The 26,311-nt window shown below is 40.3% G+C and overlaps 1 protein-coding gene across 1 annotated transcript in view; it reads left to right on the top strand.

Moving 5' to 3' along the window:
* Positions 1-26,311, top strand: part of agbl4 (AGBL carboxypeptidase 4) — a 332,443-nt gene that overhangs the window by 223,445 nt on the left and 82,687 nt on the right. The window contains exon 6 of the mRNA XM_040052989.1: positions 4,640-4,679. Within this exon, the coding sequence (XP_039908923.1) occupies positions 4,640-4,679 (40 nt within the window). The remainder of the gene's footprint in view (positions 1-4,639; positions 4,680-26,311) is intronic.

Here is a 26,311-nt window from a genome sequence, read left to right as displayed (position 1 = left end):
TTTAGCAGTGTAATTTAGCCATATTGACTTTAAATTAATTTGAAATGAGCTACAAATTGATGGCTGGGATTTTAGCTACTCCTCCCTCCCACCCCTGCCAGGCGGGGCCTCTGCCTCCTCTGTCCGTTGGCTCTCTCAGCCTTTCTTTTCTGTGTGATAACAATCAGCAAATATGAAAAGTAAATTTTGGAGGAAATGTTGGCAAATGGGTTTTGGGTAGATTGTGAATGAATATTTAATTTACTCATAAAGCAGGGGTTTAGTACATTAATGGCTTTTCCACTGCTGTCACTCGATTTGACTCCTTCCTCCTCCTCCTTTTCCCACCCAGATTAGGATGGTGACACCGTCTGCTATCTGGCCTGCTGATTGGTTCTCTTAATGAACTTATTTATACTGATCAGAATATTGTAGATTCGGTTTTTTTATTGGGAGGAGGGGGTACATTGATGGAGTAATATTATAAGCCTGTTTATTACACACACACATATGTATATATATATATATATATATGTAATATTCAAGAGAGACTAATCGAAACTAATAAAAAGAGAATCTAATAAAGGCATTTATATAGAAACGCAGCGGTTCATCTTTTAGTCAGAATATCAATTTTACATTTTGTTTGAAGTCTTTGCAAAATTGCTTCTTTCCACTTATGGGCGTAAAGATCGAATATTGAAGAACAGAAGCACTGACCCAGGCTTACTGCTAAAGTTGCCTATAAAAATAAAAAGTTAATTATGGTCTCCTATAACACAGTTTTAAGTCAATGTGTGACTCTGGTCTCTTGGTCTGTCTCTGTGTTGTTTACTGTGCTGCTGGCCACAGAGCCCCAGAGTCCACAATGGCTGGCTGGACATGATGACAGCTGGAGTGGCCGTCACCTCTGGCTCCCAACTGTTTTCTTGTTTTCTGACCTAATAACACTTAAACTGGCATTCAGTCTGGATTCACCTGCGGTAAACAATGTGTGGATTTGAGGCTGACGGGTTTCTTTCCAAATAATAATTTCTCCTTCTTGGATTTTTATTCAAACGTGCACTCCATCAGTCATCAGGTCGGTGTAATTAGTATCTGTTAAGCTGTCAGCCATAAAAGGTATAATTTCATTGCAGTCAAATATCAAAAGATGTTTTTTTAAGGATGAAATCAATCACTTAGTCAGAAACAAATATTTAATGTATTTGATTCATCAGACATTATGGCAGTGAGGGGGCAGTGAGGCTGGGATGGCTTCAGCCAGGGTGTGATCCCCCAGCTCTTGGCTATGTTTGATGAAGATTAATTCAATCCTATTTTCTGCCTTGAAATGCTTTTGCTAATGTGATTCTGTCTGTCTTGCTCCCTTTTCACTGTGCGTATGTTTGTATGTGTGTGTGTGTGTGTGTCTCCTAAGCACGTTATTCATGTTGAGGACTAACAAAAGCAGCAGGAAGATAAAGCAGTGGTAGTGTGTTGTAATTCTCTACCACAGATTCAGTATCTGTATATACGTACTGGCAGGCTGAACGGCGCTTACACTTTGAATTTGGTGGTTACAGATTGAGTAAGAGAGAGAGTGTGTGTGTGTGTGTGTGTGTGTGTGTGTGTGTGTGTGTGTGTGTGTGTGTGTGTGTGTGTGTGTGTGTGTGTTCGTAGGAGAGTATAAGAATGGATGGGCTGAGTATGAGAATAGATTTTAAAATGTTATCAGGGTTTAAAGTGCCTCGGCGCTCTGCATGTTGTGCGCACATATGTCTGATTTTCTTATTCAACACATCTACAGCTGTACCATAATCTTAATAAAATCTGAAACATTTTTTAAATGCCACTTCAGCAGTCACTCCACCACAGTTTCACTTGCAGAGATTTCTAGGGCCAGTAGAGGGTGCTACACAATCCCAGTGATAATTGAATCAACCTCTCTGCTAATGCATAAACTTCCGTTTTAAGAAACTTAAGACGAGACATTTCTGTATTTGTTTTTTTACTTCCTGGTAATTCAGCTTCTACATGCGTGTCTGTTTCACATTTGCGTGTCTATTTCACACGTGTCCATGGACGTCATAATGCAGAGCTTGATTTGGACCGTGTAAATCTAACAATATACGTCCAAGCAGGCAAAATAAGAAAGAAAAATATATAATTTTTTAAAAAGAGAAAAAAAGAAATAAAAATAATAATGTGGTCTGTTGCTGTCCAGCAGCAGTTTTAAGAATAAGAGGTGTCAGTGTTTCTCTGTGATCTCTTAAGGTGGTAGCAAAAGCCCTGTGCATGTGGATGTCTATAGACAGTAGGGGCTCTGTGTGTGTGTGTGTGTGTGTGTGTGTGTGTGTGTGTGCGTGCGTGTGTGCATGTGTTTGTGATCTCAGCTTGTCTATGACTCATGATGTCACAGTGACCTCTACCGCATACGTGGTCTCCCATCACAACAACTGTACCTCTTTCACACAGCACTACAGCCACATGTGCATTCACATGTAACATGAATATTTACACTGCTCCATGTTCTGTATGGGAATGTGAGTGTGGCATGAGTGACATTTTACTCAAGGCTTCATAAGTAAATAAATCTACCTGTAAAACAACCTGCATGCCTCCACCCTCTCATATTATCACATTTCTCACTAAAGTAAATATAGGACTGTAACCTCTTTGCAACTAGGAAATATCTGTGTATCTGCAAGTTGCAGAGACCAGCTGATTTCCATCTACCTCTTTTGTCATCTTTTGATTACAAGGCAGTTGCACGGGCAAACTGTCTCCAAACAATCACAGTCTGATCTGGACTGCAGTCACGCTCAGGCTGATTTGTGAAAGTTTGCAATTAATTACTGTCTGATTTATAAATGCAGAGTGTCGACATGTTGGCTCTGAGTAGGTCTGTGCCAGTGAGCATAACTCATCTGCAGCGTGTCTTTTTGTAATGAGGGACTCGACGCAACTGGTTGCCAACTGTCTGTACTGTGGTTATACTCCGATTTAAAAGCAAGATTGTTAAGCACCTGTTTTATGTTGCAGTTAAATAACCGTCCTGCAGTAACTACATCAATACTTGTGGAGGTTCTGAATGCAATTGGTTAATATGAATGTCAATTTCTGCCTATGTAGACGGCACTAGAGTTGCGATTTTCACTTATTTATCAGTTAATTGCAGCGTTATCACAAACCGATTGTATGAAATTGCTAGTTTGACCCCATTCAGTTGCAGACTGACTCGGTCTTATTGCTGTTTTATTGTCATCTCAATGCATCAAAGTTGCTTTGAAAATGAAACTGGCTGCGAGTGGTCACAGATCTGCTCCCCGTCTTCAACGCAATCATGAGGAAATGAGATTGCAACTTCACTCCACACAGTTGCAGGAATTTTAGTCATGTCACCATCTCCATCCTCCGTCTTCCCTGTTTTTTTTTTTCCTTTAATATTTTTTTTAGCACAACCTTATTACAAACCACTGATACCCACATTTTGTCTACATAAAATTTCTCAAAGCACATTCTCATCGTTATCTTCATCCCACCACTTGTATCGAACATTTTGGGTAAATTTTATAGAATTAAAAAACTGAGTAGTGTGGCTCACTGCATTCTTGATTGTCAATACAGTGGCAGATGAAATGCACTCAGTGGACCTCTTTCCACTTGTATTGTATATTATAAGTCACTCTGAGTAAGAACATCTGCTAAATACTAAAATAAGTGTTTAGTAGGCCTATCAGAGAGTTCCACTCCAGGCAGTGCTGTATTTGAAGAGAGAAGGACTCCAAGTATGTTGAGAGTCTCTTTGCTTATCCCTCTCAGCAACTGGTTAGTGTGGTGCTTGAATAATAATGATGTCTAAACCCAAAAGCTTGCGTTGACTGTGACCTAGCCATACCGTCTCTCTCACTCTCTCATGCACGTTTATGCATACACACAAATGCGTTGTGTGTGTGTGTGCATACTTTCCTAAAATGTGAAGATCTTTCCCGTGGGGACTAGTGGATGAGGAGGGCTGAGGTGTTGATTACTGCAGTGCTTGACAGTCAAGTGTACATGTCTGTGATTGTGTGTGTGTGTGTGTGTGTGTGTGTGTGTGTGTGTGTGTGTGTGTGTGTGTGTGTGTGTGTGTAGGAGGCCAGCAGGTTAAAGAGAGGGGGTAGCCAGCTAGCACCCCGCTAATACTCCTTCTCAGCTGCCGAAGACGTCAAGTGTAAAATTGCGCACTCTTTCAAAGGCACTCCATCGAAACAGAGGAGATCACACTTCCACGTGCACCCACTCACACACATGCACACGCTGCTTTGGGAAACAAGTTTGAAAAAAAGACAAGTTTGGTTTTGCAAACTTGTAGATAGCAAATAGACTGCAAACTCAACAATGGTTTGAGTAGTGTCTCAAACCATTTTTGAGACATCACAGTACTCTTAAAATACAACTACAAACACAGCCGCGCCACACATGTTAACAAACGTCGATACAGAATTACCCACAGAGCGTCAAAAAATGACAAATAATAACTTTAGTAAATAATCTTATTTTACCATCAACTGTGAAAGCTGTTAAACTCAGCAAACTAATTTGGCAAATTTGAGCATCTCTGCAGGGTTTATAAATGAGAACTGTGATTGATTATTTCATGACATTTGACTTCTTTTATTCTCTCCTTTTCTTCCAGCAACAAAGGCGTCTAGACCTGTTAACCATCACCAACTCTGGTAGGTGCCTGAATTTCTGTGCTTGGATTTCATTGTCACCCACAATCCAACCACCGCAGGACAAAAAACACAACACTAAAAGCATTCTCTGATGCACACTCAGTATTTTATCTGTTTCATAATCTGGTTTGATATTGATTTTTCCAAAAAAACATAATAAAGCAAAAATATTTCGCTCATACCCCACTATAACTGCTTAAATGGTTACTGCTTGAACAGCTGGGCAGTTGAAACGCAGCGATAAAACTGTTTGTGTTGTCAAAAGCTGTGTTGCAGAACCACTGCTGATTTGATGGCTGCTTGTCAGTTATTTGAGCGTGTGTTAAGGGATCCTGTCTCATGGTGTGATGATTTAAATGTCCAGTAACTAAAGCTTTCCACCTTGGGATTAAATGGAAGTCATGATTTCAGCTGTAGTGAGAGCAGTCACAAGTGCAAGCATGTTCCCTAAACAGATTTTCAGAGTATATAGAAGCATGTTTGTGTGTGTGTGTGTGTTTTGTCATTTTGAATGTCTAGCAGAATCGTTTAACATGTTTTATTGTTCAAAAAGTATATTCTCTCTCTCTCTCTCTCTATCTAAAATGCTGCATTTCATGCCCTATCTCTTTAAAGCCCCCATCATGAAAAGCACCGTCTGCTTTGATTTTTCAGCTTGCACAGAGAAAACAAGACCAAAAAAACCACTGGTTATGCACCACAACCCAAGGTCCTGAATATAATGACAGCCTTAGAAAAGATGCCAGTTACTAACATTTGAAGCACAATCAGATCCAGAGCCACAGACTTCTGCAGAAGTTTCTACATAGTTACAACTTATATTTGGATGTGTAATGTCAAAAAATAAAAAACTCAGGTAAGTTATGTTGCACTGAAGCATAAAATGTGACCCACACCCATTCCTTCTTTACTGGTCTCTTCTCCAAGTTTATACAGTTTCTGTATGCCACCCAGTATTATGACATTTATTAGTAATAATAATGTAACAGGAAACAAATCTAAGCAGGATATGAGTCATACAAATCCATCCTTCCATTCGCTTCCAATTATCTTTATCAGGGTAGCAGGGGGCCTGGAACTTATCCCAGTTACCATGGGGTGAGACGTGGGGTACACACTGGACAGGTCACCAGTCAGAGGCAGGGCTGAAACAGAGAGACAGACAACCATTCGCACTCACAATCACACCTATGGGTAATTTAGAGTTATCTTAACCCCATTAATTAGTGGAGTCTGTCAATCCTATCTCCTGACTTGCGTACAAGACCCACTCCACCCTTCTCCAGCTGAGAATCACTGTATAACAAATGTATATGTAATAAACTAAAATCCTAATTCTGATGAGTGAAAACAGTGTCCATCAAAATGCTGCAGAAATAGACGGTTTGCAGACATCTTGCCTGCTCACTTTTCACCTTGCTTCTTTACAACTTTCTGTCTTGTGTTCACACTTCTGCTTTGCTCATACCTGAGACATTTTAAACATAGAGTTAGCAGAAGCAGCTCTGGTGAGTAAATAAAAGTGGCAGACTGAGAGGCAGTGGGAAATACTCTGTGTATGTTGCATGTTTAAGTTGTCTTGTCTATCCCTGTAACTCTGGTTAACGTTTAAAATCCTTGCAGAAGCACAACTACAATGATTTGTGCTCATTCTCATGCACTCCTCCTCCTCCTCCTCCTCAGTCCACATCACTGAACCAAATATGCACAAATCCTGCTACAACATCGTAGATTGTATTGGCGCTGATAATAAACAGACAACCAGGAGCAAGCAACTTTAAAATACAAATGATTTTAATATATTCATTATGTAAATGCTGATTTTCATTCAATAGTAGCTTTTAAAACTGAGTAGGTGAAAAACAGGATTTTTGTTGTTCATCTGAAAATTTCAGCATCTTATAAGAATTTAACATTTTCTGTCAGTTTCTCTTTGAGAGGATAATTTGTTTGTGAACAGTTTGTTGGTGGATTTCGTCTCCTTTTGAGCTGACACGAGGCACATAATGTGCGTACGTTTTCTGCAAACTAGTTGGAATTACATCCACCATGTAGCTCAAACTCATAACATGTGGTTATGCACACATATGGTGCTCCAAGTTTGACTCGATGTGGAAACGTATCACGAAGTAGTTGCGATGTTAGAAATCTATGCCAGTCTCTCAGAAAGGCAGCTGTGTGAACAAGGGATTTACTCAGATGGAGAGCAACGGGGGAAAAAAATTCAAAAAACAGGGGAGGAGAAACAGATGGTGACGGCATGAGAATACAGAGACCCATATGTCTAAGGTATCTGGATGATCTAATATGCTTTGATTAGAATAATGCATATGTGAAGCTCATGGAGACCCGGTTAATTTAGCAGGTTTGCTTTGCAGCTGTTGCTCAGGCCTTGAGTTTAGGCGCAACCCACCCATGGCTTCCACAGTTTGACAGAGAGCAGCCGCACAGAAACAAAAGGTGGGGAAGTTGAGGAAGAGTGTAAGAAAGATTTTCGAGCGTCACTTTGCGTGGTCGAGTGAGAGAGAAAGGCATCACGCGCCGTCCGGACATCGAATGTTTGGAGCTGAGATGTGATATAGCACATCAAAAACACATTCGATTAAATGCAGTGCTAGACGCTGTCAGCGTATTTGCAAATGCATTTCTTCATCCCACTATTGCGTCTCAAAAGGATGTATACATTTCCATGTACATTAGTTTGTAGTGAATGAATGTAGCCCGCTTTGAAGAATATCAGAGCAAGGTAGGTAAGGAAAACAATCTGTCTTGGAATATATTTTTTATGGATGGTTTATGATTTACCTCAGTTTGTGCAAAAAAGAGAGAAGCATTGATTCTTCAACATTGTCGTCCTCTTTCGTCTTCAGTAAACGCTGGTCATTGCAGGTCTTGTTCTTGTCTCTTCTGCCTTTTGAGCACAGCTATTGTCAGGCCCCTGAAAGAATTCTGGTTAACTGTTTTGTTTGTGTACGCTTTTGGTCAGAGGTGAAAAGGATCTTCAGCTTGTGTTGTTATGAAACATAGAACAGCTCCTTGAAGCATGTTGTTACCTTCAAATATCACCTCTAAGAATGGGAAGACGTTTGCACAGTGGCTTTCTCTCTGTCTTTTTGTCCTAATGATAACAGTGTTTGTGTTACTACCGTGGGTGCAAGTGAGCAAAAACAACAGCGTTTTTAAAGGGAAGCACTGCTCAGCAAGTGACGTTTGACAGCTAAATCTTTAATCCTCAGGTGTGATGTCCTTATGTTAACTGCGGTGGATCTTATCTGGTTAACCAGGTATCTGGTGTCAAAAAACAAAATTGTAGTACAATCATTGTAATCATTCTAATAGTATGACAATGATAGGCTGTTTAGTGTAAGCTATACTTGTTATTTAGCACTATTGTTGTCCAGTTGGAGTCCATGTTGGACTGGTGCAGAGCAGGCAGTGGTCTTCATGGCCACTCTCAGGGCCCCAGTATAACCGCTGCTTTGACTGCTTCGCCCTCACCACAGATCTTGTATTAGCGCCTACGGCACAAGAAGAAGTCAAAACAGGAGGGTTTTTTGTTTTCCAGAAAGTCTCATCTTTCCAAACTGTTGGAAGGCCTTCCACTGTATAATCATTGAAATGGTGAAAAAAACCGAGTCAGTTGTACACTTGTGTCTTAAACTTGGATGTGGCTACAGCATGTGTGCTTCTCGAGAGGTGCGCAACCTGACGAACTGCCACCAGAGCGATGTCACTTTGTCGTGTTGTGCTATTCACCGTGAGGAGAACGTTGAGCATAATGGGGCCTTTGGATTATCAAACCGTAGTGCAGGCCGTGCTGATGAGGGGGGGAATAACCATGTGAAAAATGTGAAAAAAACAAGAGTTAATTAGTGAAATTGAATTGATGATATGCACCTTTTTTTTTTAATAGTTAAATTCAACACAGATCCTTTTTTTATTATTAATGTTTGATAAAAACTGTCAACGTTTTTTCTTCTTCTGGAGTTGGACATGTCAGAAAAAGTGTGAAAACCACTGAGTGAGATCAACGGTAGCAGCTGTCAGTTTAAATTTAGGCTGATGATGCTGTTTAGTTTCCTGCATTCACACTGGCTAAGGGCAGGAACACGGTTATGATAGCACACATGCAGTAACATCTGTTTACATCTCGTTACATTAAATGGTCTAAATCAACAAAGAGTAGTAAACCTAAGAAACACAAAGAAAATAACTTCACTACATGATTTCTTTTGAAGTGTTTCTTTTCACCGTGCTGCACTGCCACGCCCGTTCTTAGAGTTCTCCCACGTGTTAAGTCCCACTTTTACACCTGATTAATACTGTAATGACTCTGTAATTGTCTTACAAAGTCCAAACATCAATGTTGGGGTGATCTGTTCAGAGATTTGTATCATCGTTCTTGCAATGATCACCGTCAGTAACCCTATTTGTGCTTGGGTATGACTCAGCAGACCTTTGTATCATAAATAGATATGAGTGAGTCACAGCACTCTCATGACCAAACATTTCCTACCTGTTTGGGTAATTGTGCTATCATAGCTCTTAGCTTCTGATAGTCAAAATGGAAACTTAGGTAACACTGATTTTTATTCCATAGAAGCGTAATGGAAATGTCCATTAGTGATTTTTTTTAGTGCTTGGATATTGCTGATTACTCTTGTGTGAAATCGGGGACAAATTTTGGTCTTTATTTTCTTTGGTTCCTTCAGAGGTTGACCTAAATGGAGAGCAGAACAGCTTTCTACTGTTTTGGAAGTGCAAACATTAACAAAGCATAAAAAAAGAGAAATCCCAAAATTAATACAAAGCACAAGAATAAATTCAGATGAACAGAGGAGCACAACGGACGAAGGAAAAGAGGAAGACGCTAAGTAATCAAGATGCTCAGCGAGACAGGAAGTAAGAACATCAAGTAAATACCAAAACAAGAAGATCCACACTAACTAAACATGATACAGGGACAGTAGGAAACAGGAGCACAAAGAAGAAATGCAAACATGGAAACACTGGGGAGACTAGAGTAATAATGAAATCAAGAAGGCAAAGTCATGAACCAAAAGTCCAGGACTGTGACAATTTTTTTCTTCTTCTGATCTGTTGCAATCTAATTCAGTTACTGCATCAAGGCGCTATCAGTTAACAGGCAGAGTTGTGAACTACTACACTTTGGAGCCGGTATGTGACACAAATCCCTTTGGGGTTGGATTAGGAAGCGCATCCAGAGTAAAAGTCTGGCATGTCAAACATGTGGCTCCACATATTTGAATGCTTTAACACAATTTCATTTTTTTGATTTGTTTACCACTATGCAGCTTAAAGTTTTAGTTCTACATGACGACCTAAAGGTTTGCACCAGATAGCACTGCCTAATAACTGCTGGGCAACGTGTTTTTTTTTTTTACAGCTATAAAATGTTTTCTGTTGCTACATAGTTAATCTAAGGCAATAACGAGGTGTCCTGTTAAAATGACACTTGCTTATTTAATTTACATTAAAGCTGCTTGAAACTCGCCACCTCCTTCTTAGCTCTAGCTTACAGTAATGTGCACAGCAGGAGTGCCTTCCTTCAGGGTTTAGTCTACACCCACAGAGGGACCCTCTACAGACTGAAATAGCTTTCAATTATTTCTTACTGAAAGGATTCCTTCTCTGACCAGTGTAGAGCTCAGTGTGCTGTGCAAATTAATGCAGGTCATTATTCAGGTTGTTGTTATGAGTGGCCTTGAAGGGAAGTCTATTATATCCTTAACTTGGCAGACATATTTTATCATGCCCTGCTGCTTATTACTATTCACAGTAGGTGAGCAGATGTGCACATTTACACACACAGACACACACACCGTGGATGTGTGAAGGTTATTATGATGGCTGTATGAAGAGCAAGTGAAGCTTTCAGATGAGTGATTCTGATAGGGAAACACAGGCAGGACACTCTCTCCTTCCCCCTGCAGATTAAAGGAGTTTCCGCTCCTTTGCTCCTTTTCTCCTCGTCCACCAACCACCTGCCTCCCTGTTTGCCGTTGACGCTTGGTCCTCTGCTCATTTGACTTAACGGCACTCGTTATCTGCAGCGATTTTTATTAGTAATCTTATTTTATCACAGTGGCATTGTTGTGAAACATTTGCCCGTTCTTTCTGCATCCTTTTCCTCCTTTCCTTGTGCTTTTATTTACTTTGCCTCATCTTGCTTCATAGCGTGAAGAGGAGGAATCACAGGGTATAAATAAACTAATAGTCTCAAGTGGCTTCATAACGTACTGTGTGTAAAGGAAAAGAAAAAAGAAAAGAAAAGATTTGATGAGGATTCTGCCCCTGCCGCTCTGTTAGCTTCTGTCTCTAATGATGTTCATTAGCCACTCTGAAGAGTGACTCACACTAAAACACATATTCACACATAATAAATAAATCTAACTGAGAGCTAAAGTGACACCGCAGCTTCCAGGTTTTGTCCCGAAAGTAAGAAAATCTAATTCAAAGCGCCTCTGACGGCATGTTCATATATTTACATGAATAATAGATTTTTTTTAAATGATCTAATATAGTATATTCAATATTTATGTCTGCACTGGGCTTCAATAAACACTCCTTCCTATTCTGGAAGCCCCCAAACTGATGTTAGCATACTACACGTCACAGCCCGACAGAGCGGAGGAGTTGCAGCCTTTCTTTTTAGACCCTGGAGATTAACACTCAAAAGTTTTAGTAATCAAAGTACCTTCTCTACCACTCTTTTAGTGGAGCTTTATGTCTTTCTGTGCTCACAAAGAAATCCTCCTTAACTTGTGGATGACGTGGCGTCTTAGACTGTAAACCCCGGGACTTCAGAAAGACCACTGCAAGAAATGCTGACTGAGAGATTGTATTGATTAGTGAATAGCTCGTTAGTCGTTTCTGAGGCTACCCTGACAAAAGCCTGCTCGAGTGTGTATATATATATATATATATACACTTTATATATACTTTATATGGTATATTCAGGTCCTATATACAGATATTTAGGAAAGCCAAAACAAAACACTCAATATCTGATCCCTCCATCTTTCTCATTTCACACACACTCCCACACACAGACCCACTCAAACCTCACTCGGCCTTCTTTAATTGGACACTTGAGCGGCGCACGACTGCATCTGGCTCCTGTTGAACACAGCCTGACATTTCAGACTGCTGACCTTTCCAGCCCCGCCACAACTAAATAATGATTAGTCCTGGCAACTGTTCCACCACAGCAGCAGCCAGGTACGTACACACACATTAACGCATAATGCACGCACACACGAACAGGCACAAGAGCGAACAACAGCAGCAACACCTGCATTAAAGGCTTTGTCTTTTAACAGTGAGAAAATGGGGTGCAGGCATTGATTTGAGAGGCCATTGTCATTCTTTTGGCTTATCGATTAGATTGTCCTTTTCCATATCTGCAGTCAGCACCCAATAATGTGTTGTTCTAAATTAACTCTGCTTGCCTCTGTTTAGTTTCTCCTTTCCCCTTTATGCACTCTCAGCATTACAGTGGAAAAAAAGGTCAATCATATTCATGAGATCTGGGCCGATTTGAGAGGAGGGTGTCTGAGTGCGTGCGTGTTCCCGTGCGCACACTTTTGGGTTTGTGCACAGAAGCGTGCAGCGTGTGTGTCTAACGCAATGAGGCAGCGTGGAGATAATAGGCAGTTCTCAGATCTCTCTTCTGACTTTCTTTTCTTTCAGTCTATCACTTCTCCCTTTGTATCTCCATTTTCCTGCTGTTTCTGTCAGAACAGAATAGAAATGTTCTTCATTAGAGTCCGTCTTTTTACAGATATTCTTTGTGTTCTGTGCTTTGCTTTCACCAGACGAAACCACAGTAGGTCAAAGGTCACATTTTGAACACTGAGTGTGTGAATCTTTCATTACAGATATGTATAGCTACAGGTCGACTATTGTAGCGTGGGAAGCATTTTAAAGCAGTGCTATGCATACGGTGCGTAGTATTAAAATTCTAAATATTATTGCATCTCGGTTAAAGAGGCACATCATTTTTTACCCTTCAGTCGTAAAAGGCTGATGGGGTACCGTCGCCACCCCGCCGGGCGGACGCCATCCAAACAAGGCGACGTAGGAGCTTCAAATTGGTACCACAGATGTGTCTGCTAAAAATCTCGAAAAAGTTTGAATCTCAGTGACCTCGACCTAAAGGTCAGGGTCAAAGGTCAAGTTTTATGAAAATCTTGTCAATGCGATAACTCCAGAAGGAAGTGACCCAGGATTCTCAAATTGATACCGTAGTTGTGTCTATTAAAAATCTCAGACAAGTTTGAATCTCGGTGACCTCGACCTGAAGGTCAGAGTAAGTTTTCTGAAAATGCTGTGAATGTAATGACTTGATTTTGAAATTGATACGATGGGTGTGTTTATTAGGAGGCTGACGAGTAGCGCTGGCGGTTGCTAGTATTAACTTTGTTGTTTAGATAATATGTAAAGGATCTAGAGCACGGAGGTCAAACTCATTTGATTATCTTGCTCTTAAGTAGACCAGTGAAACTCATCTTTCTGTCAATAATGTCTTAACAACATAACATAAGAGCTGTGTGAACATTATGTCTCTGTTTTTATACATAATAAATAATTAAATGCTGCTGTAATAACTCATATTATGAGAAAGAAATCACACAAAATGTCTTTTTTTAAAAAAAAAATTTGCTTGTTTGTTTGTTTTTGTTTTTTAACTGTTGACTTACTTTTAAAAAATCCAACATTAGTGAAAAAACAGCTCATTTAATTATTTTACTATTACTTAATTATGTTGATGTAGTATAAATATCCATGTGGGAGATTTTTGTCAGTAGGAAAATGCTGTAAAATGTATTAAAAATACAGTTTATGTCCTCCTTCACATTTCCCAAAGCTGTCCAGTGGGCTGGATTGTAGTCCGTGCTCGGCTGATTCGGGCCCCCGGCCCTTATGTTTGACACCCCTAACTTAGAGGATTCAAACTAATTCATCTTATACCAATTTCAGACACAAAGCTGCTGCTTTTTCCTACATGTCAAGTTATACAGCCCTGAAGATTGCACATAACAAAAACAAGTTGATTCTGTTACTTACTGTTAATGTAGGTTATCCTGCTGTGAACTGCAGAATAAGCATTATATCCTTTAAACAGGAGGAAATGAATGAATGAATGAGAACTTCAGGTCTTTGAATTATATGTATAAAGTATTTAATATTACAGAGCCGTAGGAAAAAAGTGCTGAATGTTGACAAACTGTTAATTGTTGCCATCGTTGACTTGGTTGACGTTGGTCCTCTAGTGTTTCATGGATGTCTGTCTTTTTAAATATTATTTTAAAAATTCTCCTCTGGTTCTCTACAGTTCTAAGGTGGAAATGCTCAGCCATGTAACTCACTGCTTCTTATGCTTACAAAAACATGAACAGGTTAAAAACGTAACCTATAAATTCCCTTTATTGTTTTCCACAGACACGTACAGTCTCTACAGTGTCTCAGTATTTCAGAAAACACCAGAACACGTTGTCGGTTTCTTTGAACTGAACGGTCTCCTGCATGAGTTTGGGGTCAGCAAAGTATTTTCTCTCTCATTTGTACCATACAGCAGCCTGACTTTCTTCTTTATTGAACAGATAAAAGTCTCTGACCAGAACAATGCAGTGATGTATTGTGAAGTCATGTCCTTGTTGAGGTGGTTCATTTAGTTTGAATCTGATGTACTTTTCATGGCCTTCATGAAAATTGCATCTGTTGAGTTGAGCCACAGTATTAGTGTCCAAAGACTGTCTCTAAAACGTGACATCCTTGCTTTGTGAAATACGAAAGAGATTATTATTTTAAGTTTATGTTGGTACAATTTCTGATTTACTTTAATGAAAAGATGTTTGTGCCAGAACAGTAATCTTTCCGTCTCTCGCAGGAAAAAAAATAATTAAAGTTAACCCGCTGGTGTGTACCAGTTTCTTTTCGCTCGGCTGTAGACTTTCATCAGCTGATCTTTATCTGTCAGACCAAATTCCCCTTTGAGTTGGGCTCAAACATAAGAAATCTGCATTTATTTATGACGTTTTTCTTTTCTACTTCCATCTTTTCATAGCCACACATCCTGGAGCTTAGAAGCAACAAAGCAATTACACTTTTGTCTTTAGCACCTTTTAGCCAAGCTCACTCCGTTTCTCTAAAAATGTTAATTAGGTCTCCTTTTTTTTTCTCCAGTTGGTAACACTGTTACACTGCAAAGCTATTATGCTGTATGATGTGTTGGTCTAAGTACTTCTGAGCTACTTACACATTGCTGCCCTATCACCTGGTCCACCTACTGTAGTCTGTAGCAGCTTCCGCACTGAGAATAGTCTTTTTTGCTGACTTCAGAGGAGGAAGCAGCATTTCCAGCCAGCCTGGGTTTACTGAGAAAAGGTGAAAAAAGAACTGTGGAACAACCTGCGTGTGACCTCCTGGTTCCTGGTGTACAAACCTGAGCTGATCAAGTGTCTCGATGAGTGCAAGCTTGGCTGACTTTCAGAATGTCAAGCTGCAGAGATTTTGTTTTCAGTGGATTGGAAGTATGATTTTACACCTAGAGGGAAAAAAGGAGGAAAGAAAAAGTAGGAAAAAAGGAACCAGATTATTTATATTAAAAATACTATCTGGCTTTTGTGTAAATGAGCAGCTGTGAAAACAACACCTCCTATTACTGCCCTAATTTTATTCTTTCTCTGTGAATTTGCATATTTTATCTCCCTCCTCTTTATTATGGGGGACCTATGCTTCCATTTTGATGTGGTTTAAGAAACAAACAGTGAAAGAGATGAAGGGCGGGTGGGAGGAAAGAAGAGGGCTGCGCTGGCCGCATCATATTGAGTATTTTCCAGTTGATTTTGTTGAAGGCTTCTCAGCAGCGTACCTAAATAAGCAGCAGCATGCTAATGAATGGAGAACGAGTGTGATAATTTACCAGACAAAGAATGGAGGACTGTGAGAGAGAGGAGCCAGAGGCAGAGACAGAGGCAGGGAGAGAGTTAGGGGCAGCACGATATTGAAAATATTTTGAAATTGTTTGTCATCAAACAATTATTTAACACCTGTTTCTATATAGCCCATATGCCGGGAGGCTCTTTTTCTCAAGCTTATCCTGATAATGCTTAGAATAAATATTCGCTGTGTTACAAATACAGTAATTTCATGCACTGTTCCCACAGCCAACCATGTGTTTCATGTTTTTGCATACAGAAAAGGGGAGAGAGATGGGGGGGGGGGGGGTGTAGGGGCTAAACTCAGAGGACACTAAAATGACAACATAGAAGCACAGACTCTGTCCTCTTTCTAAAAGGACGATGTGACGGAGGCAGTAAACAGTCTGTGAACAGGCTGTGGGCTCTGAGATTATTTCTTTGTCACCAGCAGAGCCACCAGTGTTGCTGAGCACTGCTGTGGAGCAAATCCTCCTAGAGAGGACTGATTGGATTTTTGTTCCAGGGAGCCTTTTGTGTTAGCAGCATAGGGACTAGATAATAGAGGTTGATGCCATTCTGTCTCTGTGTTATGGCTGGTGGAGTGAGTTTTTGCACTCTGTGTGTGTGTGTGTGTGTGTGTCTTTAGAGGACCTTGTCTCTCTAAACAACTACTATATTACTTTTTCCAACTTATTGCAGTTCTCCTTGCTTTAGAGCTTTCAGGATGATAAGTATTCGTTTATTTAAGTTACTTTACTTTCTCTTTTAATCTATAGTTTTGACTATGACGAGGCATTAAAAGTACCGCACTGTTAAAGCAGGACATACTGCTGGTATACATACAGTAAACTGCCAAGAGACTCAATGTCTGGTTGAAGGTCATTTTCAGCCTGAGTCCTTCTGTCAGATCTATGTTTGGAGCATGTGGCACAACGGGTGTGTATGTTGAGTCCTGAATGTATAAATAAAAAAATATACATAATTTATTTCTGTAGGGGAGATTCTTTTTTTAATTGCCGCTCCAGACACTGAAGTCTTTTCAATCTAGAAAGTTCCTCAGCTCATTATGTCTTTCTGCTGTTCTGTTTGTGTGTGTGTGTGTGTGTGACTTTGTACTGACCTCTGTTGGAGACCAAGGAACTATACAGATAGAGCTTTACTGGCCAATCATAGTCAACAAACCGCTTATAGCAGACATTCAGGAAGGGAATGGTAATGTTTAGGTTTCTCGATAATTCTGCTTAACTCTGTGTTTCTTTTTTAAAAACATGTTATTTGGAGGCTGAATGGTTTTTGTTACAGGAAACATTTTACCATTTGTACCTGACCTGGTTCCTGCTCGGTGGGCTGACTGCAGTGTGCCTGTGTGTTTCAGGCCTTTCAGCGGGTGATTGCCAGATTTGTGTTGACTGTTTTCTCATCCATAAAACTAAATGTGTCTCTCAGCACCGGGAGACAAACAGTGTTTCCCATTGTCACATCAGCTGGCATCCTGCATCTGGACAGCATGACATGTGGCTTTCTTTTTCACACTGAAAGCAAGAATCTCAGGAAGTGTTTGTGTGTGTGTGTCCTGGCTGAAGAACAGAGAAAATGCAATGTTATGCTGTTTGTGTTGTTTTTTTTGATGTAGAGGAAAGAATTTTTTGGGAAATATCTGACAGGTAGTGACAGGTAGGCATAAAGTAGGGCCAACGTAAATGGACACCACTGCATATATGTACACAGATTTAAATGTGTTTTGTCACCATTATTTTTTTAACTGAAGCAGGTCCGTTTGCATTGCAGATTTAGATACAAATTAAGATGTTAATGGAAGCATAGAAGATAAACTCTGCTGTCCTTTAGAGACTCACAACTCTTTCAGCTGAAATTAGTGCAAGAAAATAAAGTAATGTGGGGGAAAAATAAGCAGATTGTTGGCTTTTTATATCCTTTTTCAAACACAGCAGCTGCACAACATTAAGCTCAGATTCAGTATTAACCTGCCCAGGTGTACAGTAAGCTGCAGTGGAGAGATTTGAGGTCAGTGACCTTGCCTGTCCTTGACTACTGTGTGTGGGCGTGGGTCTGTGGATGGCCAGTTGGTGGTTAAATAAAGGCCGTTAGTTGTCAAAGCTCTTTGGCCCTCATCATGCCCCTGCAACCTCGATCTGATCCCCCACCCATCACCACGGGCCTTCCATCCCCCAGTGAGGAGTGGGCTGCTGGTTGGCCCAGGTTTTATCTGCTATTATCTGTCAGATGTTATGCACCCGTGAGCCTGGCTGCCCCTCTGCATGACGGGCGGCTTTGGTCGCTCGTCCAATCCCAGCGGCTCCCCGCTGTCTGTTACAGCTGCAATGAAAAGTTCTCTGGCTGCCTCCGTCTCTGTCTGACAGCTGCCCTGGAGGAAAGGGTAAGAGAAGCACAGGGAAGAGGAGGAAAAGGGGGGAAAATACCATTAAGATGAGCTGTATTCCCACAGACCAAAGCCTGCCCACCAGCCATGTGCTGCAGCTCACCTGGCTGCCAGATAAGTGGAGATTAGAGGAGAGGAGAAGGTGGAAAAGGTATTAGAGGCATAAGAAAAATTCTCTCTGAAACCCGGGGACAGCCTTGATACTTTTAGGATTTCTTGTGTCGTGCCTGACATTTGATGCCGACGCAGAAAGGGCACAGAGGCAGACAGCCCATGCTGCTATTACACAGATAGGCCAATCTGCACTCTTTCATATATTTCTGCTTGTTTGTTCCCTGTAGTCTATTGTTCGACTTGTTGCTGCAACTGTATAAATTACAGTTTAGCGAGTTTCCTATCTAGTTAGCAGAGAATAACAGTCTGGTGACACTGGCAGGATCAATGCAGGTCCACAGCAGGAGGCAGAGTGGCCCTAATGAACTGAATTGACTGGTGCTGAAATATGATCAGTATTTCTCTGGTGGTCATTATGTTCCTCGTGAAGAAGATCAATGTCTCCTGGGTGAATCACTGAGTATGCACAGCATGAAGTCGAGGCCTGCACTGATACCATTCTAAATACTTAATGAAGTATTTATTCACAATAGGCTTATCCACCGCATGTGTTTGTGCTCCACACACGTCTTTCTTATTTCTGTCTCGCTTTCAGTCAAAGGTCTGTTTTTCAGGCCCCGCAGCATTAGTAACTGATGTCCTCATATGAGACTGCGCTGTTCATTTCATGGGCTATCACTTTTTAAATTGGTGAATGCCTTCTTCATGGTTGATTAGTAATTCATGCAGAGCTAATTAAGAGGCATAATAAGAGAAAGCCTGGTGAGATGATTCAAACCAAAATAGGAAAATGGTTTTACCCCGGACAGTAAACAGTTGTGATTGATTGTAGCAGAGCGTTGACCATAAAAGACGTTTATGCCTCTCTGAACCCGTCATCGTGGAACCGCACATCCATATCTTCATTTTGCTTGGGGCTACCCCCATCTTGGAGTTTATTTCCAGAAAGTTACCTTAATGATCCCTGGCTGCCTAATGCCTGGCATTGTAACTTTGCTGATTGTGGTGTCTGCATGCTGTGGCTGCCCTGCCAACAATCATCACGCACACACCTGTACCAGCATCTGTCCAACCTGCAGACAGGCACAGGTGTTGCCTTTAGATTGGCTGTCGACGTGCACTAGAGTTACTGCGCACACTTTTTTTCCATCTTCTGCTCTTTTTCTCTGTGCATTTGTGTGTCGCACATACAAACGCACACACGCGGGGCTGTAAACTTTAACTGTCCGTCCATCTGTCCGTTTGTCTTTGGGAGCTCTTTATGATTCCAGGCGCAACACTTCATTCATGACGTGTGTGCCCACAGTCTAATTCCATCATCAGCATCATTACTGCTATTATCCCGTGTCTCCCTTTAATGCAGGCTAATGGATGACCAATAAAGATAGATGAGCCTGGCAGTGTGGAGCTAATAGGCAGGACATGATGTCTGGCTTCTGTCCTGACTCGAGTCTTTAGCCGATCAAATTCCCCCACAGATAAAATATTGCTAAAATATTAGCTTGAGTTATTCCTCCGCTTTAATGAATCGCTGTAGCTCCAGCTAATTAGCGTGCCAATAGTTTAGGATAAATCAGAACAGACTTTGTGGGCTTGACTAATTGTTAAAAAAAAGGAGCATTATAGATTTATTAAATAAATAGCAGCTGTGAATTTATTTTCTAACGGTTAAAACTCAACACACAACAATGAGCACAGAGCATTTCACTTTAAACTGTTTTTATTTAACAGCATTTTCTGTGTGCAGAGGTCATTTCAGACCTAGATTAGAAGGCTCCTCGGTGGCAATAACTTGCAGATATCCTCGGCCCATCTATTTCTGTTTATACATAGAAAGAGAAGTTGCATAATCACATAATTATATATGCTAGAGTTTGTTTATTTTGATAAATATCCCAGTCCCGCTCTTTGTCCTTTGTAATGATAATTTAAACATATTATTTTGTCCCTCTCCAGTCCTCTTACTCGAATAAATTAGAATATTTAAAATTATACAATATTAACTGCTTGGGTGGCTTTGATTTTTTTTTCTTTTGTTCCATATTGTTGCAAAATCCAATAGAAATCGTAGAAAAACAGATCATATGTTAAGTAGTAATCAATACTGAAGAAACTTCATAATCAGTCAGCGGTTCATTGGGGTAAAAAAGTGGATTTAGTTTGTAGGTTTTATATAAATTGCACACGCCATCCTTGCAGACTAAACTTATGGTATAAATACTATGTTATCATATTTAGTTTTGAATAAAATATTTGTACATAAAAATGGATTATAGCAAGCAGTTTAATATTTTCAAGGAGCTAAAAAAATCTGTAAAGCTGATTAGAGATACCACAGATAATTCAACAATGCAGAGCAATGATAGTGAAGTGGAAGACCAGTGAAGATAAAAGAGAATATATTCCTTCAATTTCACTGTGTTCATAGGTGCAGTGCAGTAAAGTGAAAAATATTTATCTTTGTGCATATTTGTCACACTTATGCTTATTTCCTTTAATATTGTTGAATCATGAACGCTGACATTAACTGAGGCAAGCAAGGACCTGCAGTTCTTTAGATGTAGTTCTGGGTTCTTTTGTGACCTCATGGATGAGTCGTCCAGTAATTTTCATTCACCACTGTTTCGAATTTCCTCGATTTGTCGGTAACTGCTTTCACCGTGGTTCTCTGAATTCCCAAAACCCTAGAAATGTCTTCGTAACCCCTTCCAGACTGATGGATTTCAGTGACTTTGTTTCTCATCTCTTCTTCAGTTTCTTTAGCTCCTGGCACGATTTGTTTCTGATCTTTTAGTCAAGTTCATTTTGTCAGACAGGTTATATTTAAGGGATTTCTTGATTCAACATGTCTGGCAATAATCAGACTATCGAAGGTGAAATCAGCTTTCAAAAACGTGTGGTTAATCACAGTTGGTAAATGGCCTATATTATACTTACGGTAGTCCCTAAGGACCCCAAAGCGCTTTACACTACATTCAGTCATTCACACACAGGTGATGGCAGCTACATTGTAGCCACAGCCACCCTGGGGCGCACTGACAGAGGCGAGGCTGCCGGACACTGGCGCCACCGGGCCCTCTCAGTAGGCAACGGGTGAAGTGTCTTGCCCAAGGACACAACGACCGAGACTGTCGGAGCCGGGGCTCGAACCGGCAACCTTCCGATTACAAGGCGAACAGCCAACTCTTGAGCCACGATCGCCCAGTTAATCCTCGATTTAATAAATGGTGGGGGTGGAATGGGTGGTTTATTGTGGCCAGGTAGGTTTGGATAACTTGTTTTCCTTAATGAATGAAATAGTCATTTAAAAACTGCATTTTAAATTTACTCGGGTTATCTTTGTCTAATATCAACATTGCCCATGTCCACATGCAGATACTGTCATGGTTGACCCAGCATCTAGAGTTTTAGGATGTTTCGAGTTTTCTTTGAGATGTGGTTCATGTCCTGTCACTGTATCTAGTCCTCAGTATAATATTGTTTCTTGTGCTTCTGAGTTTCCTTTGTTTCCAGCCTGTGATCTTTTGTGTGTCTTTTCTGTCTCCCCAGTCGGTCATGCCTTCATGTTTGTTAATGTCCTGTCACTGTATCAAGTTCTCATGTCTTAGTCCTTATCTCAGTGTTTGTTACTTCCTATTTCATTTTGAAACTCCCTTGTCTTGTGCGTGTTGTGCTTAGTTTTGCTTCCCTATGTCTTTCTAGTCTGATTCCGTTCAGCTGTGTTTCCTGCTGTTTCCAGTCTCCTTAATTACCTGGTGTGTATATGTTGTCAGAGTGTCTTTTTGTTCTTTGTCACCTTATCCGCTGTGGTTTTGTCCTCCTTCGGGAGTACGTTCTCCTTATTGAGTTGGAGGTTTGGTTTTCCTTGTTTTGTTACGCTTGTTATTTTGCACTATTAGTTTAATAAAGCCATATTTCAGTTTACCCCTACGTTTGGGTTCCACCTCTGTCGGCCACACAACCAGACTTGACAGATACAATTTCTTTACAAAATGTTGCCAATTTAGACTGTAAAGTACTATCTTTAGCATGACTTCGCCATTTCATAAGCATTTGATATTAACCTAAAGTATACAGGCACATAGTCTTGTCTTTGAAGCATAAACTAACAAATAAATGATGATACTCCTCTCCAAGCTACAAAGCATGTGTAAACAATTAATATATTTAACTTTACAAAATCTGGAGTTTCAGTTCCAACTGAAAAGTTGTTTTTTCACTCTTAAATTTTCTATAGTTTGTACACAGGCTATTGTTAAACGTGTCAGAGTTCCAACTTTGCCTCAGGATATCAGATATCCTCATCTCAGCTGCTGCTTTTATGTATCTGTCATTCACCACTCCGGTATGTCCCGGTAAATATGGAAATCCTGTATACATGTGTCCATCATTACTGATAAACAGCTTTATCATATTTATTATGATTGTAGTTGCTTATTATTATACTGATAAGGAACTTACCAGATGGACTCCAACTAAACTTTCATATTCTTCACTAAATACTAATTTAAAGGTGGTTTTGAGTTTGCCGCTTGCGTGCAGTGTTTTCTCACCACGCAGTGCACGGAGGAAGCAGAGGAGATTCTCACAGCTGGTAATAATGAAAACAAATTCAAGTTGTTTATCCTCACTGATATCTTCAAATTAAGGTTGTGATAACAGAGCACTACATAAACGCAAACAGTTACATTTTTCTCCCTATCAGAGAGGTGCCACTCTCCCCATTACAAGTTGGCTAAGTACAATAAGAGATGATTTTCAAGATGTTATTTCAACCCAGAGCAAAGGAAGATTTAAAGTAAGATCTCATCTTAGTTGAGTATATTTCTCCTAGGCAAAAGTGAGCTCAATAGAATATCAGAATTAGATTTTCACCACTTTCTCGAGCTTCTTAATTTCAACTCCTGAGAAACGGCTTTCCTCTCATCTCAGGCTTATCCCAGTGTAAGATCCTGAAATACTTTTTTCCCTCCCTCATTGCACTGATCTGTCTGATCTGTATTTGTCTGAAATAATCAACTTTTAAGATAACAGTACAATCCAAAAGCATACTGGATAGACTTATAAATGAGCTTCCATAGTAACAGAAATTTGTCACAGTGATCAAATTCAAGTCTCGTAGTATGTTTTATCTGTTCACACTTCTAAGACCTATATATAAAAAACATTTTGTTATTGATGTATCAGAAATCTAATTATGCTTGTGTGTCATTTAAAATACACATCTGCTGGTATGGTTTTAATAATATTTATTTTCAATTTAAATCGAAGATGTAAAACTTCAGTTTTCATTTATCATTCTCACATTTTTTTCAGCAGTATTGACACCAAACAGTTCATCAACCATACATACATTGTGGAAGCCTTTGCTGAAAAGAAAAGAACAAGGGACAATGTTTCCCTGCCTGGAACAGAGTTACTGGGGCCTCTCCCTGGAGCCAGCAAGCAGGGGTGCGAATACTTGTTTCCCCTTTGTTTGGTGCACGTACATTTGCCTGCTGAGCAAGAGGGTTGTTTCCCTGTTCCTTAAGGTGGGGAACTAGTCCTATTATTTGCAGGTATGGTCACATGGGCAATGACAGTGAGACCTTGTGGGGTGTGATCTTAGGAATGGCCTGTCAGATCTGAATCTGAGTGGTGTTACATTGCTGGATTTCTGTGATAATCATAGTTTGTCCAAAACAAACACATTCACTTGGCACTAAGCTCTGTGGCAGGTCAATGATCAGTTTTGTGTTGATATAACTGGAGCTGTAGCAGCACATCTTAGACACTGCGATGTACAGAGTAGCGAAACTGTCAACTGACCACCACCTGGTGGTGAGTTGGGTCAGGGAGTAGGGGAAGATCCTGGACAGGCCTGGTGTTCCAATACATAAAGTCAGGGTACATGAGGTCCCGGTCCTTGAGTTCTTCAACTCCCACCTACAGCAGAACATCAACAGCATTCTGCAAGAGGCTGGGGGGACTGAATACAAATGAACCGTGCACCTCCACTGCTGAGCCACCTGACCATAAGGTGGTTGGTGCAGGTGGTTGGTGCAGGTGGTGGACTCTTGAAGTGAAGGGAGTCAAGATTAAGAAGGAATCCTATCAGACTTGGTTAACCTGTGGGATAGTAGATGCAACTGAAGGGAATCAACAGAATGCCACATTGACAATACCTGAATCAAAAACTTAGGTATGGAAGGAATTCAGAGAGGTCATGGAACAAGACATCAGGAGAAGAAAGCAGTGAGAATCAGAATCAGAGAGACTTTATTTATCCCCAAGGGGCAATTAAGAGAATGTAGTGCTGTTGACTTGAAATGAGGACAGGCCAGGCAATGGAAGCAATACTTTGAGGATCACCTCAATCCCACTGACGAGCCTTACACAGAGGAAGCAGAGTCTGGTGATGAGGGGATGACTTGAGGTTACTGAGGTAGCTAAACAACTCCTCAGTGGCAGAGCTTCTTGTTGTGGAACTCTGTTAATTATGCTAGCAGTCCGTCCAAGAAATCTGTGCTAGAGACTTAGTAAGGGAAATGCTAGAATTTTATTTGTGTTCCTTAGCACTAATTAGCAGGTATCTGTCTCTGTGCAGCACACTCATAGAGAACATGGATGCACCTCGTTAATGTGCAACTTCCCAGAATAAGTTACTAATTTAGCTGCCACCTTATTTTACAAATATCAACATTTCTGGCTACAAAAAAAAAAACCAAGATGACAATGTTTTTATTTGTAAAATTTCGGTTTCGGAACAGCACATACGATGGCTGTCACTCTGACTTCAATCAACAATGAGTTATGGGGCTTTAACACAGGATGTAGCACTTTAACGCTTGCTGCTGGGTCCAGCACACAGTTCAGTCCCAGATTACCCCAGAGCAGAAGGTGGAGGTGAAGCATAGCTGCAGTTTCCAAAACTTTCAGTGGGTATCTGTGTTTTCTATGCATTGCTCTTTACCTCAAGAGTTTTAAAAGATTCATAAAGCTATTAGCACACAAGAAATCTAAGGTGCAATTAAACAGGGCGCCAATTTACAATAAGCTATGTAACTGTCAAAAACAGAGTTATTATAGTTTTTTTAGGTTTTGTTTTTATTTGCTTTTAAATTTCATTTTCAGTTTAGTTTAATTTTAGTTTCAAGTGTGGGTACGCTCACTTCAGTTTCCCAAATATAATTCTGTTCATGTGGATGAAGCGTTTTCAGTGGGAGAAACGTCTCATTTAAGTGACTTCTTCAGTTTTTTGGGATTTCCTTATCTGGATGATTGAGTTTTTGTTTGTGAATTTGATAACTGGAGTTTGAAATTGATACCATGGGTGTTTCTCCCCTAAATCTCTGATGCATTTGAATCTGTTCCCTTCATCACGCGGGGTCACCACAGCGGGCAGCTCCACGTTTGATTTGGTGAATTTCTACACTGACACATCCCCAAAAGGAATTTTTGTCTCCTCCAAGGATGTTTTGCTTGTTAGGCAAATATGTAATCACTACGATATAATTTATTTACTTTAGGCACAAGATATAAACCTTTCCTGCATTTTACCATCCTGCCTGCTGACCAGCTGAATGGATCCTTTCTGTTGCCTGCACAGGCAGTCACTGCAGTACACAGCGGTCAACATTCACATTTGTTGACCCTTTGAACGTTGACCACTGTGTCCGCAAGAGCTCCCTAGTTGTGCGCATCACAGCGCTTGCACTGTGCAGCAGCAGACCATTGTACCCCCACACAAGGGTTTCAGCATGAAGTGCATCCCGTGTTCGATGTAAAAGCACCTTGACTCGTCCAAACCACATTCATGCAAGGCTTTCATTAATTACACGTGTTACCACAGTGAAACAGAAACAGAGTGAAGCCTCATGCTCAGCTCTGCATAATATGTACTTGATGCTAAGGTTACACATATCTGAGATCTATATGTTGGAGATCTTTTTCTCATACTTACAGTGGTTTGCAAAAGTATTCGGCCCCCTTGAACTTTCCCACATTTTGTCACATTACAGCCACAAACATGAATCAATTTTATTGGAATTCCACGTGAAAGACCAACACAAAGTGGTGCACACGAGAGAAGTGGAATGAAAATCATACATGATTCCAAACATTTCTTTACAAATAAATAACTGCAATATATATATATATATATATATATATATATATATATATATATATAT

This window comes from Simochromis diagramma, unplaced genomic scaffold (genome assembly GCF_900408965.1).
Source record: "Simochromis diagramma unplaced genomic scaffold, fSimDia1.1 OVJJ01000419.1, whole genome shotgun sequence".
NCBI classification, from domain to species: Eukaryota; Metazoa; Chordata; class Actinopteri; order Cichliformes; family Cichlidae; genus Simochromis; species Simochromis diagramma.
The sequence above is the reverse complement of the archived record's forward strand: the minus strand, read 5'-3'. Positions and strand labels throughout refer to the sequence as shown.